General features: G+C 47.8%; 1 protein-coding gene across 6 annotated transcripts in view; it reads left to right on the top strand.

The window, feature by feature from the left end:
• tmem63c (transmembrane protein 63C) overlaps positions 1-15157 on the top strand; it is a 44721-nt gene that overhangs the window by 21867 nt on the left and 7697 nt on the right. For 5 of the 6 annotated variants that reach the window (XM_023828530.2, XM_023828526.2, XM_023828528.2 and 2 more), the window contains exons 2-16: positions 228-460; positions 3154-3233; positions 5361-5448; positions 5640-5677; positions 6317-6459; positions 7213-7264; positions 7924-8032; positions 8725-8798; positions 9295-9375; positions 9700-9820; positions 10854-10987; positions 11731-11853; positions 13015-13168; positions 13930-14036; positions 14696-14782. In XM_023828530.2, the coding sequence (XP_023684298.1) occupies positions 254-460; positions 3154-3233; positions 5361-5448; positions 5640-5677; positions 6317-6459; positions 7213-7264; positions 7924-8032; positions 8725-8798; positions 9295-9375; positions 9700-9820; positions 10854-10987; positions 11731-11853; positions 13015-13168; positions 13930-14036; positions 14696-14782 (1598 nt within the window). In that variant the 5' untranslated portion in view covers positions 228-253. The other variant, XM_072699278.1, reaches the window with a different exon arrangement.

Genomic DNA, 15157 nt, shown 5'->3' with positions numbered 1-15157 from the left:
TTGCTGTTTCGTGCTAGCGTACACCTGTTTACAGGGGCACCATAAAGCGGGGGAAAGTTACAACGATTCCAGGGGCCCCGGAGTGACTGCGGCCCTAAAAAATTTGGAACATGATCCGATTGATCTGGGTTGGGGGGCCCAATATGATATGCTTTCAGGGGGCCCAAAATCTTTAGCGGCATTAGCCGGCATTCCTCATTGGTTATCTGGCCTCTTCCCTCTGGCAGAAGCTGTATGAGTTGAGCCCAGCAGCATGAGAGAAGCCATGGCCGGCTCGGAGCTGTCGGTGGCGGCTCGGCCCAGCGCCCAGCTCGACGTGCCGAGCTTCTTGGACACCCTGGGGCTGGATAATAGCACGGCGAAGCACTGCTATGGCGCACACTCCCGCAGCAGCGTCCTGGAGGGCCTGCCCTTCGGTGGGGTGCCTACCGTGCTGGCCATCAACGTCGTCATGTGGCTGGTGAGTACCCAGCACGGCTGCCAGTCCCCTACCTTCAATCCAGGAGAGAAACCATCCTGCCTCTCACAGTCTCTCACCCCCTCCATCTTGCATTCGTATTTCATCAGTATTTCCTCATCAGTTGCTATCTCTCTCTCTCTCTCTCTCTCTCTCTCTGTTCCCCCATCAATCCCAGCATGCTCTTGGCTCGGAGGCTTCTCTCTAGCTGATGTGTCGTTTTTGTCATCCATGCCGGAAGTTCCATTGCGAACGTCTGTCCTGTAAGACCCTGGAAGGGAAATCTCACCGCTCTTACACACTCAGCACTGGTTAATTAACTCCCCTTCCCCGTGTATTATTCATGCACCTATGACAGCTGCATAAATTCGGCCTGGAGGTGAAAGTGGGGCACTGTGCATCCCATGCGTGCCCTAGGCTGAAAATGCTGGTCTCCAGCATCCGCCCGTGATCTATTAATCGGCCAGACCATCCCGCATCGCTGCTCTTTAACGACGCCGATTAAGCAACGGGCCTTAATTAGCCGCTATAGCTATACATGAGGGCCGCTGCTCATGCGGTTTGCCTCACCCACCCTGCAAAGGAAATTGATAGAGAGTGTTGGCAGCAGATGGAGGCACAGAGAGAGGACTGCCGCCCAGAATAGAATAGAAATAAGTGGGGAAAGGGAAGTTTTTTTTTGGTTATAGATAAGGTAATTGACCGTGACTGTACCTCAGAGGCAGACCATTTAATGTGTGTGTCTCTCTCTCTCTGGAACCATCTGTTTCTAATGTACCATGTGGCTGAACGTGACCCTTTAAGAACCAAAAGGGTTTTCGTGAATACGCGTTTTGTTGGATACAGGCCAGAAGGTGACGCTATGAGGGGGTGGCACGGTGATCAGCACTGTTGCCTCACTGGTGTCCTTGGTTCGAGTCTCTTCCCTGGCTCTGTGTGGAGTTTGCATGTTCTCCTGTGTTGTCGTTGGGATTCCTCCGGGTTCTCTGGTTTCCCCCACAGTCCAAAGACATGCTACACTGTCCCCATAATGTCCCCATAACGTGATAAATATCCGTTTTTTTTCCCTTATGGGGACCGGTTTCCTGGTCCCCATAAGGGAAAACTCTATTTTATAAAAATCGGTGACTGCTATGAAAAAACTAAAAATGCAAAAACTCTTGTATTTTGTTAGGTTACTTATGGTTATGGTTAGGGCAGGGTAGGGGTTAAGGTTGTCATAGTTAGCGTTAGCATTTATCCCATTGAAATGAATGAGCGGTCCCCATAAGGATATGTTTACCCTACGTGTGTGTGTGTGTGTGTGTGTGTGCCCTGTGATGTGTTGCCATCCTATCCTGGGTTAATCCCTGCCTTGCACCTTGGGCCACTCTGTCCTGTAGGTCGTTGCCTAAGTCACTTTGTTTGGGGTGGGGGGAGGCGACGGTGATGCTCGCCCAGACACCCCCTGTGACCCTGTATAGGATGAACAGGCATGGAAGATGGATGGGTGGTAGATCTATGATATATTGATGGGAGGGTTTCTCCAGCAGAGGTTGCGATGCTCAAACCTGTTTCAAACCTCAGTGGCCTAGTTATTAAAGAGGTTCTGAAATGTTGTCTAATTGCTCTCCATTTTTAATCCCACTTTTCATGGAGATCTTCTGTTTACCGACCTTCATTGCCTCATTCCCACTGTTGGTTATGAACTCTGTGTCTTGGCTGTAATTCTAACTTTATAATACACCATCAGATATATGAGCTCAACACTTAGATATTTCCCATTCTGGCTGGGGGAGGAGCTGAAAAAGATATTTAAATACTTTATAGCTTGGCCCCAGTCACCCTGCATAGGACAAATGGGTATAGAAAATGGATAGATGGATGGATGGATCACTGTTGGAAAACCCTAGGTTGCCTTAGGTACTGTTGACTATGGAGATCAATGAAGGTCATTCCCCGTTTACTTGATAATTTATAGCTTGCTCATCTGAATATGTACGTAAGAACCGCTCCTCATGCTACATTAAGCAATCTTCACAAAGCCTCGCTTCCGGCGGCATTCCTCTTCGAATAGCCGATCTCGCAGAGCGTGCAGTGACCTCTGCCTGCCTAGTTTCCATGACAACATCGAGTCGCTGCCTTCAGCGGTGATAAGGAGACGTTCCTTGGCTGTAGACCTGTAGACAGTGATGGCCACGTCGGCCCGTAAGCTGAGCACTCGTTGCTCTCCATCAACGTTGCTACCTCTCGGAACCCCATTCCCAGAATCCTTCAGTTTTATCAGGGTGGTATTTATGACACTCCTCTGCTGCTGTCGACCAAGGAATCTGCCCAGCTTGAGTTCTGCTTGTGGAACTAATAAGCTATGGTTCATTCCACAAGAGTGATGCGTGGTCCAAACACACACTGAACATGACCAGTTGAATGAAAAGCTGAAACTGGATCTCGCAGTGTAATCATGGGTGAATGATCTGCTTCGGGCCTGTTCGACAGTCTCTCTGTCTGTTACAATAGGCCTTCTAGGTATGTCACACCAAGAGAGGCTCCTGAGAAACTGCCACAGAATCACATGACTCCATCTATGCGTCTGCAGCATTTCTGATCGGTTGGATATTTGTGCTATTGCCCTTTTCCAATGTGTTAATGTGTGTGTGGATAGTCGTTGGTTTGCATGTGTGTGGATTAAAGACAGGCTCCTTTATTCTGTTTTGCAGCTTCTTCTGTTGATCTTCTCCTGTCTGCGCAAAGCGGCCTGGGATTACGGGCGTCTGGCCCTGCTGATGGACAACGACAGGTAGAGGTGACACCTGGTGTCGCAGGACAATTTCACTCCTCTCTTGAATCCACAAGCATCACTCATCACCATGATAAAATGGATGCCCTTTCCTAACCGTTTGCCATCTCATCAGTCATCTTGCGAACTAATTTTGCCAACACATACTTAATTCTCTCAAAAGCTTTACAAGGGCCCCACCTGCTGGATTGAATTGGTAGTTACAAAATACATGATTATATTATAAATTCCTTTTGAAGATTCTTTTTATACCTACAAGACACCTTATTTGGTATATCTAGAGCTTTAATGCATCACATTTCAATTTCATAAAGAGCAAGCAAACCAAAAACATCAAAGCTAGTATCTAATGTGTTTTCTGTCTCCGTTTCCTCCCAGATTTGCACAGCTGCGCCGGCTGAATTCTTATGAGTAACCATCATGTCTCTTGTTGGGGAGGTTGGGAGATACACTGGAACTTGATCAGAATTCAGCAGGCTGCGTCTCACACTGGCAGAAGGCGCGAGCCGTGCCTGCGTTTCAGAACCTCTCCCCCTGTCTGGACACCTGAAAACACCAGAAAGGGGTCAAAGGTCAAATGTGTCAGGCAATCAAAGGGGCACATTGGTCAGTGATGGCTTCAATGCCACCATGTGTGGGGTGGCATTCCCAGATTGGAGCGATGTGAGGTTAACGTGGATTCAGACACGTATGGAGCACAGTGATTTAAAAAAAACCAGGGCCCCCAGTATCATGGAGGTCCATTTTGCTCCAGATCTGTGAGAATTATTTAATTATTCTTTATCTACACATTTAAAAGCCTCACCAGCTTAAAAGCAGAGCCTGTGGGACCTGCTGAAACTTTCAGGTTGGCAGAAAACCACTCGTGCCCCCCACCCCCACACTGGAGGGGGTGGGCCGGGAAGACTCATTTGGCAAATATTTTTACATCCAACTGCAGCTTCCACCAGGACCTTATAATCCGCATCTCTGCCCTCTCAGCCAATCACAGCGCTCCGGGGCGTGTCCTGTTGCGTGCCGGCCCGAGCGCCCTCTTATACATGGCTGCCTGCGGTCGTTCCTGAAACCTGTTCCTGTCCTGCGTCGCCAGAATTAGCCTCATGCTTTGAGGAGACGCACCTGCTGAATTGGATGTGGGTGGTGGGACTGTGCCAGTGTGTTCTCTGTAGATACCAGCTGGAGTCTGAGGAGCACACGATAGTCTGTGGGGCCTGTCTGTACCCCCATAGTTTTATTTATGTATTTTTGTGCATTTATTTATTTGCTGTGAACCTCTCTGTTGTGAGCTCTGCTGATTCTCCAGCGTATTAAGGTGGGAAATCACACTGAATCCTTACCTGTTCAATCTGATCTTCTGTGCAGAGTTAATTGGAATTCAGAGAAAATCTGGAATGTTAATCCTAGATTACCATGTTAATCGGTGCTTGCTGATTAATACCTTGGTTTCGGCCCATTAGTAAATAATAACATGCTACTTATATATTTCATTCATTCATTCATGTTTCATTCATTCATTCATGTTTCATTCATTCATACATTCATTCATTCATTCATGTTTCATTCATTCATTCATTTTCTACCCCTTATCCTGGTCGGGCTCACAGGGGCAGCGGTCTAAGCAGGGATGCCCAGACCTCCCTCTCCCCAGCCACCTCCTCCAGCTCCTCCAGGGGGAATACCAAGGCATTCCCAGGCCAGCCGAGACATATAATCTCTCCAGCATGTCCTGGGTCTGCCCTGGTGTCTCCTCCCAGATGGACATCCCTAAGGAACCTCCTCCAGGAGGTGTCCCCAAGGCATCCTAGACCGGTGCCTGAACCTCCTCAGCTCTCTGCTCTCCTCACCCTGTATTCATGCATTTTGCTCCTGTCGAATCAGGGGTCTATCCCAGGCAGCAGAACACCCTGTCGGTCCATCTCAGGGCTCATACATGCACACAGACACAGACAACAACACAATACAAAGACGCCAATTAGCAGAACTGCATGTCTGTGGGCCGCAGGAGCAAATTGCAATAAAACTGATTGTGCTGAGCAGCTTGGAGCAGCACCTGCAGGGATGCCGCCGTTTAGCACCTGCTTAGGGCAGCCCCAGTGTAACCCAGCTCTGTGTCCTCACACATTCCAGCCTGACGTCCCTGTTCTATGGGGAGCAGAGCGAGAAGGAGAAGTCCCCATCCGAGTCCAGCCCCTCAGACACAGAGAACAAGGACGTGGTGAGTGGGACCCCCCTCCCCCCCGAGGTCGAGCTGGCTAGACGTCTTAAAATTAATTCCTCTCTGTCAGTGTGTGGGCTGAAACGTCTCCCGACGGCCCCAGCAGCTGCCAGCCCAGCTGAGTCACAAGTGGGCCGTTTACCGTCGTTACCGAACGGCCGGCGTAACCTTTCATTTCCTTCTTCTTTCAGGGCTTCTGCTCCTGGCTGACATCCCTCTATCATATGAAGTAAGTCTGTGTGTGTGTGTGTGTGTGTGTGTGTGTTATGTTTATATTACGTTCTAGAGACCAAATATCCCCACACTCTGATAAGAATATGTGAACTGTGTGTCGGTGTGTCAGTGTGTGTGTCGGTGTGTCAGTCTGTGTGTCTGTACCACATGCACACATGAGCGCTGAAGTCATTCCGGCCCGCATGTCAGGCCTCATTAAGCTGTAGAAACAAATGAGGTCGTCTCCCATCCTGGGTGAATCTCACCAATCGCAGAGGGCTGGCGTGCATGCGGAGTGAAATAGCAGCCTGTGCCGGGTATCCGGCTCTGCCCGGTGTCATTTAGGGTTTGAGGCTCCGCCAGCCACCCCCCCCCCCCTCCAACTTATTCTGGGATTCTGGGAACCCACCCGAGGAGCTCGCTCTGTGTGGGCCGCCCTTGAGCTGGCTGCCGCGGCCTCTCGCTCCGGCTCCGGACGCTGCCCTGCCTTCCGGGGTCTGCCAGTGTGTCCCTGGGCCACACAGGCTGCCTGTGACGAAGGGATGGGCAAGAGCCAGCCGGGGGGGAAGCATACAGGTCAATCTTGGCCTTTCAGTAACAGTTGTGTGTTTCGTCTGCTCCTAATCCCCCCCACCACCACCGCCACCTGCTACAGGGACGAGGAGATCCGGAGCAAGTGTGGCATCGATGCCACCACGTACCTGTCCTTCCAGCGCCACATCATCCTGCTGATGGCAGTGGTCTGCCTGCTCTCTGTGGCCGTCATCTTGCCTGTCAACATCTCCGGAAGCCTACTGGGTATTGTAGGCCTTCGTCCGGGTCCAGGGCCGTGCTGTATTCTCCAGTTTAGGCTGTAGAGGTCACATCCAGGGGTTTTCAGACACAGACCTTAAAAGGTCTCATTACAGCTGGCCAGATTCTGGTGATAGGACCACAGTCATCCGCAGATCATGTTCCTGAGAGCTGTAGGAACGCATTTCAGCTGAAGAACACCTGCTGAAGTAATTTTTGTACCCCCCCCCCAATTAAAATGCTGACTTCATGCCCTGAACCGTAATGAAAACCAGAGGTTCTTGTGATCACACAGGACAAAGTCCCTCTGACAGCCAATGTCTGCCAAGTGCGTCATTTCATCATTAATTTGACCAACGAACTCTTGCCAGTTGTTAAGGAACCTTTAAAAGCCTGCAAACACTTGTTAATAACATGCTAAATTGCAAGTGAAGTGAGGCATAAACGTTATTTGCTAACACATGAAACATAAAATTTCTAAATTGTATTTGATAGGTTTAATTTAAGTTGAATTTTTAGCCAGCCACAGCTATGCCCCATTAGCACCTTAAGGCATTACTAAGTCCACAAAAATGTTGTCCTTAATAGAGCTGATGTCAGTAGCAGTGTGTGCTGCTGTCGGATTTGCCTGTTTAAGGTGGATAATGATGTAACCAGCATCCTGATTGGTTTTATATTTCACTCAGACTTGACTTCATCAGCACCCAAACAGCATGTTTTATAATGCTTGTGTGTTTATGGTGTTTCTCGTTTTTCTAGATGACAGCCCTCAGAACTTTGGTAGAACGACAGTAGCCAATATTCCTGCAGAGTGAGTCGAACTGCATGTTTTAATCATCCATTTTACTGCCGTGCTTAGAAATTACATACTAAAATAGGTTGTTTTGTTAATTTGCCAAGGATATTATTCATTGTAGCAAGTGATATTATTTCAGAAAAATAAGCCTATGTGGACACTTTAATATAGATTTTAAAATCCAGACAGCATGTTGCTTTGCATGTTGGTTTCAGCATGCAGAGATTTCAGTTGGCAAATATAGATCTGGAGAACAGATTAGCTGGAGGTCAGCAAAAGGAGTAGCTCCTCATTTATCTTGAAGGGGAGCGTGTAAATATTTATCTGTGATGGAGGGGCTTCTGGTCCAGGGTGTACCTCTGCTGTAGTCACCGAGGCGAAGGTGAATGATGGTTATTTGTGTAGGACTGAGTTGCAGCTGATGCTGTATTCCAGCTCATTAGTACTGTGACAGGTACAGCCTTTGTGACCGTTATCCTGCAGCCAGATTTCATCAGGCTTTTACATAAACCTTCCTTTATTTATAAAACTGCTTTGATTTTTGCTTTAATTGGTTTTGCTAGCTAGTGGAAAGAAAACAAAGATGATTGGCATATTGTAGCTTTTCTGTTGTTTTTTTAAGTGGCATTACAGTGGCCCCTAGTGGCTGAGCCTGTCTCACCTCTTCCCTGCAGGGACAGTTTCCTGTGGATGCATAGCATCTTTGCCTTGCTGTACTTCATTATCACCTCTGTGTGCATGGCACACCACTCGTCACGACTGGAGTACAGGGAGGATGAGAGGGTGAGCATGGTCCCACAGGATGCTCCCCCTATTTGTTCTTATATTTTATCCAAAGGCAGTTGTTCACAGCTGTAGCTCCATTCCGAATACACACACTCTATCCCTGGTTTTTGGGGTGATTTCTCTCTCGCTACCAGAGCAGTGCATTGTGGGATTGGATCAAAACAAACAACAATATGTTCAGCCAAGCTGACTCCACCAACCTGATTTTGAACAACATGCACTGAAACAATGGTTCATCTTTTTATCAGGCCAGCTCAGTCGCAACCCTATATAAAAGTATAGGTCTAAATTAATGCTATGATCAACCGCGCAGTGCTCGCTGCAATTTATGCCAATCAATGCCTATCGCACAAATCTGATTGGATGTGCCAGTGAATTTTAAATTAAGCATCTGTGGTTTGGCTTCTCGGATTGGTTGAGTGTTCTCTAGGTTTGCACTAAGCATTTGCTGATCCAAGACCCGTTTATATAGGTTAATTCTAGGGTTGGGGCTGGGAAATCTGTCCCTGCATCAGCAATGGAGCTCGCTGGTTTTAAAATGCATTTCCAACTCTGCCTCGCGACCCTTTCAGAACTTACCGCAACCCAAATGAATCGCTGCACTAAAAAATTACATGGTGATGCTGCTTTGACGCTGAGGTCATGGGGGTGCCCCTTGAGTCGGTTTTCTGTCCCCCCTGCCTGTGAAGGTGGCCCGAACTCTCATGATCACCGGCATCCCCAGGGAGATCTCGGACCCAAGTCTCATCACCAAGCACTTCCAGTGAGTAGCACAAGGCCGCCGGATGGCTGAGAGCTCAATGCTCATGGAGAAGAGCGGCACGTATTACAGACCGCTACTCTCCCTGAAAGGCTGCCTCTTTCAGTCTGCCCCTTTCAGTCTGCCCCTTTCAGTCTGCCAGCTGCTCAGGGTTCTTGCGCTGAAGGCTCATATCAGTCTTTTCTTCTGAATGTGCTTCTGCAGCGGAAAAATCACTTCAGCTCTGGGCTTCACGGTGTCTAATTAGATGTCAGTGGTGACAGCAGCCAATTTTCTGTTGCAAGCAAGTCAAACCTGAAGTGAATAATTGTAGTCTACGTTTGTGTGTGTGTGTGTGTGTGTGTGTTTTTGTGTGTGTATAGTAGGTGTGTCCCAAAACTTTTGTCCATATAGTGTATATATATATATTCATTGCTCTGTCTTTCTCTGTGCTTCAGAACAGTTGTATGTAATATGAAACATATGTGCAAATACCTGATGTGCTTCATGTCACCTTCAGTGAGGCCTACCCCAGCTGCACTGTCACAGACATCCGATTCTGCTACGATGTGCGCAAACTCATGAAGCTGGACTCAGACAGGTAACCCCCCCGCCCCCCGCAGCTTGCAAGTTAAGGCATGCTCGTTCACATGCGCAAATGTGGCAGTTGACCATTAGGCATTGCTCAACAATGAGTTCTTTTAATCTTTTACTGGAAAGGTGTCTTTCTCAAATATCCGACCAGGGTCGACCCTCATTGTACTCTGTGCATGCCTTGGCACAGATGCATGCTGGGATGCTGAGTTTGTAGCAGGATCGTTGAATGCCAATGTGTGATTGCAGTGATTGCATGGGTTCAGCTGTTTGCAGCCCGCACTCATCTTCCTCGTCGCTGTCTCTTAGCTGCCTTGATGCTCTATTGTAGGCGGAAGGCGATGAAGGGCCGGCTGTACTTCACTGGCAAGGCCCAGAAAGAAGGACGCATCATGATCAAGACTCATGCCTGCGGCCAGATATTTTGCTGTGACTTTTGTGGATTTGAGCAGGTACTGTGCAACATGATCGTCGTACATATGTTGAAAAGATTAGAATAGGGCTCTGTAAATCTGGACCTCGATTCCAAATCCAAGAAGCCATGTTTTCAGTTCTCCCAGGTAGTTAGTTTAATAATTACTGATTCTGATTGGCCACAGAGGCTTCACACCCACACACCCAGCTCACGGGCAAAGGAAGGCTGTATGTGTGTGTGTGTGTGTGTGTGTGTGTGTATATATATATATATATATATATAGTAGGTGTGTCCCAATACTTTTGTCCATAGACCTTGAGGACCATGATTTGAATAGCCCTGGATTTTAATATCTAATTATTGGAATATGTAGTTTCTAAAATGTCCACCAGATGTCACTGCAAGTCAAATTTGTATTATGGCCTTTTTTTTCCAACAGTAACCCCCCCAAGTCCTGTACTCATATTTTAATTAAATTAAATTCATGTGCAATGAAAGGCTAACCAAAGCATAATCCAAATGACTGATGCCATGCCTATTTGTACTGCATGTCACCCTGTGATGCATATAAATACCGCATATCGCCCTGTGATGCATATAAATACCGCATATCGCCCTGTGATGCATATAAATACCGCATATCGCCCTGTGATGCATATAATTACCGCATATCGCCCTGTGACGCATATAAATACCGCATATCGCCCTGTGACGCATATAAATACCGCATATCGCCCTGTGACGCATATAAATACCGCATATCGCCCTGTGACGCATATAAATACCGCATATCGCCCTGTGACGCATATAAATACCGCATATCGCCCTGTGACGCATATAAATACCGCATATCGCCCTGTGACGCATATAAATACCGCATATCGCCCTGTGACGCATATAAATACCGCATATCGCCCTGTGACGCATATAAATACCGCATATCGCCCTGTGACGCATATAAATACCGCATATCGCCGTGATGCATATAAATACCGCATATCGCCCTGTGGTGCATATAAATACCGCATATCGCCCTGTGATGCAACGCTCGTGTCATTTCTTTCCTAAAGGTTGATGCAGAGCAGTACTACAGTGAGCTGGAGGAGAAGCTGACGGACGAGTTCAACGCAGAGAAGAACCGGATCTCTCTGAAGCGGCTGGATATTGTGTTCGTCACGTTCCGGGACGAGAGGATGACTGCTGTGTGAGCAAAGCATGACACCCCCCCCAGGACCCCCCCAGCCCCCTAAAAGGCAACAAAAGACACTTAGCGTGGCTTTTTTTGGATGATTTCACCAAATTTGATCAACTCTTTTATGTCACCCTGCACGGCCTGACATTGATAAGTTTAAGATTGAGTGTCTCTCTCCTCCACATGTTCTTGATGGCCTTCACTTACAGATGGAGACAAATTTAGCCTGCGCTGTCGATTTGACTGACGCGGCGTGTTAGCGAATAGCCTTGCTTAGCATAACGGCTTAATCCAATTTAGCCTGTGTCAGTCCAATGGAGGAAGCAAGGTAATGACGTTTGGAAATGTAGCAAAGCGTCCCGACATGGAACCCAGACAGTGATTCCGTCTACCAGGGATATTACAGGCTGCATTATGCATAAAGGGCAGAGTCTGATGTTTTTAAATGTTAAATCTATGTATGCAGCCTGTTGAAGCATTCATGGGAATTGACCACGGTAATTGAAGGGGCATCTGTTTTTACCGTGGACTTCGGATTGCCTGTAAAAACTGGTGGAGGGGCAGAAATGGACATCCATGGTGGAGAAGGCAACCTGGGTAATAAGTTAGCCTGGCCTCACCGCAGAAGAAAATTGTCCATAGAAAAAACCACAGGCCTTATTTAACAAAAGGGTGCCGCCTTGCAGACACTGTCCAAACTGTGAGTCAGAGCTTCCATGCACTTACTGTGTGTGTGTGTGTGTCTGTCCTGGCAGCATCGTGAAGGACTACAGCCGGACCCGTTGTCGCCGGAGACCCCAGCAGTCCAGCATCACCACCATAGTCCGCTCCCTCAAGTGGGGGGTGGGTTATGCCCCCGCCCCCAGCGACATCATTTGGTGAGGAACATGCTGGGGTCGTGCTCAGTACTGGGCCCCCAGGTGCTGCCCTCAGCCAGGGTGTCACGCGTAACTCCCAAACCGGCTACACCGGGATTTATAACATTGTTTGCCCCTGCTGGCAAGGAGAGTCCTGGCACAGGTGGTATGGTAGTTGCCAGGTGAGTGTGGGGAAGCAGCCAATCAGGGCATGAGATCCACCCTCCCCACCCTATGGCAGCCAATCAGGGCCTGAGCACCGCCCTCCCCGCTTTATGGCAGCTAGACTGTGAGGAGAGTGCACAGGACGATGCACCTTGTCTGCAGATTTGAACGGTTGTCTAATTAGGTTCTTGCTGTGTCTGGATGATGTTGTGTAGCTCTTGCTCCGATACCTGCTTACACTTGTAGTTGGGCATTCAGTGGAAGCTCAGCCTAGCTGCACTTATGCCTGGCTGATTGCATGATGTATTTTTAATGTGGTATGCCAGAATGCCAGAACACAAGCCAGCGTGATGGGCCCGGCTAAAGGTCTCACACAGTCTGCAGTCATCTATCTACTCTCCTCATGTGACTCTCTAGAACTAGTACATTACCAGCCAAGAGTTTGGACACGCCAAGCTGCCTATAAAGGAGAGTGATAGTGTCACATAACATGTCCTGGCCAACTGACCTAAACACAGCAGAAACAGCTTTGGAGGATTCGGACCAGAGAGTGATGGAAAAGCAGCCTATCAGTGCTCAGCATATATGTGGGACCTCCTTCAGGAGAGCTGGAAAAGCATCCCAGGAGGCCACATCATGAAACTGGCGTAGAGGAGACTTTAGGGGCAGCCAGTCCTTGGAACTGGCAGCCTTCTGAGTCCCAGCCCTCAGAGTTGCACCCCCCCCCCCAACAAATTATTTATTTAAATCACTGCATAATTCTATATATGTTATCTTATATGTCTTTGTAATTTTCAAATAAACCTCTCAATGGGTACGTGTGTCCAAATTTTTGACTGGTACTATAGATCAGTGCATGTGACTAGCAAGTTAGTATTTTATTATTTTAGCGTAGTGTAGTGTAGTCAAGTTGAGCTATGCTAGGAGACGGCCATCTTGGTGACAGAACTGGACAGCAATGTGATCTTTGTGTTTGGTGTCTCTGAGGGTGCTGAGCGAGTTTCTGGTCGCCCTCAGGGAGAACCTGTCAGTGCGCGGCTCCTATTGGTGGTTGCGCTGCCTCCTGCTCAACATCTTCCTCTTCCTGCTGTTCTTCTTCCTCACCACACCAACCATCATCGTCAACACTATGGACAAGTTCAACGTCACGCGTCCCGTGGAGAGCTTGCAGGTCAAGACCGACTCCTCCTTTACAAAAAGACTGCCCTGCTTCCTGCCTGTGGTTTCATTTGCTTGTAAATTTGGGCTAAATGTGATCTCAGGCCAGTTCTTGAACATGTTTGTGGACAAATAACCTTAATTGTGAAGTAAGCTTAGGAAAGTCAAGTCGGAAATAATTAGCTAATAATTAGTGAATAATCAGCTGAAGCAGAACCTGTGGTATATTCACCAAAGACCAGATAAAAACTCCAAATCATAATACCCCTGCTGATTTTAGGGAGGAGTTTAATTTGATGAGTAGTGATAAGATACAATTTTGTCGCAAAGGAAATTAATAAACCCATTAGGTGAAGCATAGTGAGTCATGCTACTGTTCATTATGATTCTTCACGTTCTACTTAAATTTCTTAATATAATTTATATAATTACAGAGCTTGTAATGCATCATGGGACTCCCCACAGCTCTGCTCGTGGATAAGGGCTGTTGTCCTTCTTTGGTATGAATACTGGTGACACTGAGAGGCAGAGTTGCACACTGACATGGATAAAGGCGAACTGTCATATTTCTGTGTTGATGTGAGTAGGTCAGTGGTTCCCAGCCCGGTCCTCGGGACCCACAGACGGTCCATGTTTTTGCTCCCTCTCTGCTCCCAGGAGCAGAAACGTGGACCGCCTGCGGGTCCCGAGGACCGGGCTGGGAACCCTGGAGTAAGTTATTTGGCTAGCTGGTGTGATTTGCTCTCCCAGCCTCTATCTATCCTGCCCTCCTAGAATCCGGTGATCACACAGTTCTTCCCCACCCTGCTCCTGTGGGTCTTCTCCGTGCTGGTTCCCTTCGTCGTTTACTACTCGGCTTTCTTCGAGTCCCATTGGACCAGGTAGCCCCACCTTCTCAGCGCTTTACAGTAACCAGAAGGCTGCAGACACTCCAGGAGCTCATGGCCGTCCTGCCTGCCCTTGTACTTCCACTCTGCCTTTCAAGCTTCCTCCTCTACCTGATTTTCTTGCTCTCTCCTCTTGATCTTCTCCTCTTACTCCATCCTCTCTCAGCACCCCCCCCCCCCCCCCCCCAAGCAGATGTTCCCCCGCTTGGCCTGGATTCCTGCAGCGCGTGTTGTCATAGTGATCCCCGTGCAGGGCTTAACGAGGAGTACCATGGTCGCTATGCACACGCGGGGACGTCCTCGCATGGCTCTCTGCTGCCGTGTGCTGTCGCCTTTTGTAATGCCGGGCTTCTTGGGGGCCGAATGCGGCGGCAGGGCCACCGACCTGGCGACTCATGTTGATGCGTAACCGCGATGCATGTTTAGCATGACAATGAGCCCAAATCATACTTTACGACTAAACCGCTTCTCAAATGCTCAGAAAATAAGGCTGTGCAATGCTTCCATTTCTTACGAATATCTGTACATATGTCCTCTATCTGTAGATATCCCACAGGACGAAAGATACCCTTTGAAAGGTGTCATGTGCATTTTGAAATCTTTATGAGTCGACGTGAGATGACTTTCTTTTAGTGTCCGCCTCTGTCTTTCAGATCGAGTGAGAACCAGATAACGATGCATAAGTGCTTCTTATTGCTGATCTTCATAGTGCTCATTCTGCCATCGTTGGGTCTCCTTAGGTAATGTTCTATCAGTCGATTGGCTGTTTAATATCCACCTCTAATGCGCCCAAACATTATGGTGTTAATGTTTGTTATACTTTATTACTATTATTTGCACTATTCCTAGCAGATACTACAGACAGCCCCCGGGTTACGATATTTCGACTTAATGATGAGTAAATATTTTTCACTTCCAGTACATTATTCAATAGATTACATGAAATATTCAACGTTATATTGTAAAATAGGCTTTGTGCTAATGATTTTGCCAGCTGTTGGCTAATGTAAGTGTTCTAAGCATATTTATGGTAGGCTAGGCTAGGCTATGATGTTTGTTAGGTTAGGTGTACTGTATTAGAATGCATTTTCGCTTTATGATATTTTTGCATTATA

Source organism: Paramormyrops kingsleyae, chromosome 14, assembly GCF_048594095.1.
Source record: "Paramormyrops kingsleyae isolate MSU_618 chromosome 14, PKINGS_0.4, whole genome shotgun sequence".
Taxonomy (NCBI): Eukaryota; Metazoa; Chordata; class Actinopteri; order Osteoglossiformes; family Mormyridae; genus Paramormyrops; species Paramormyrops kingsleyae.
This window is presented reverse-complemented; position numbering and strand designations above follow the sequence as displayed.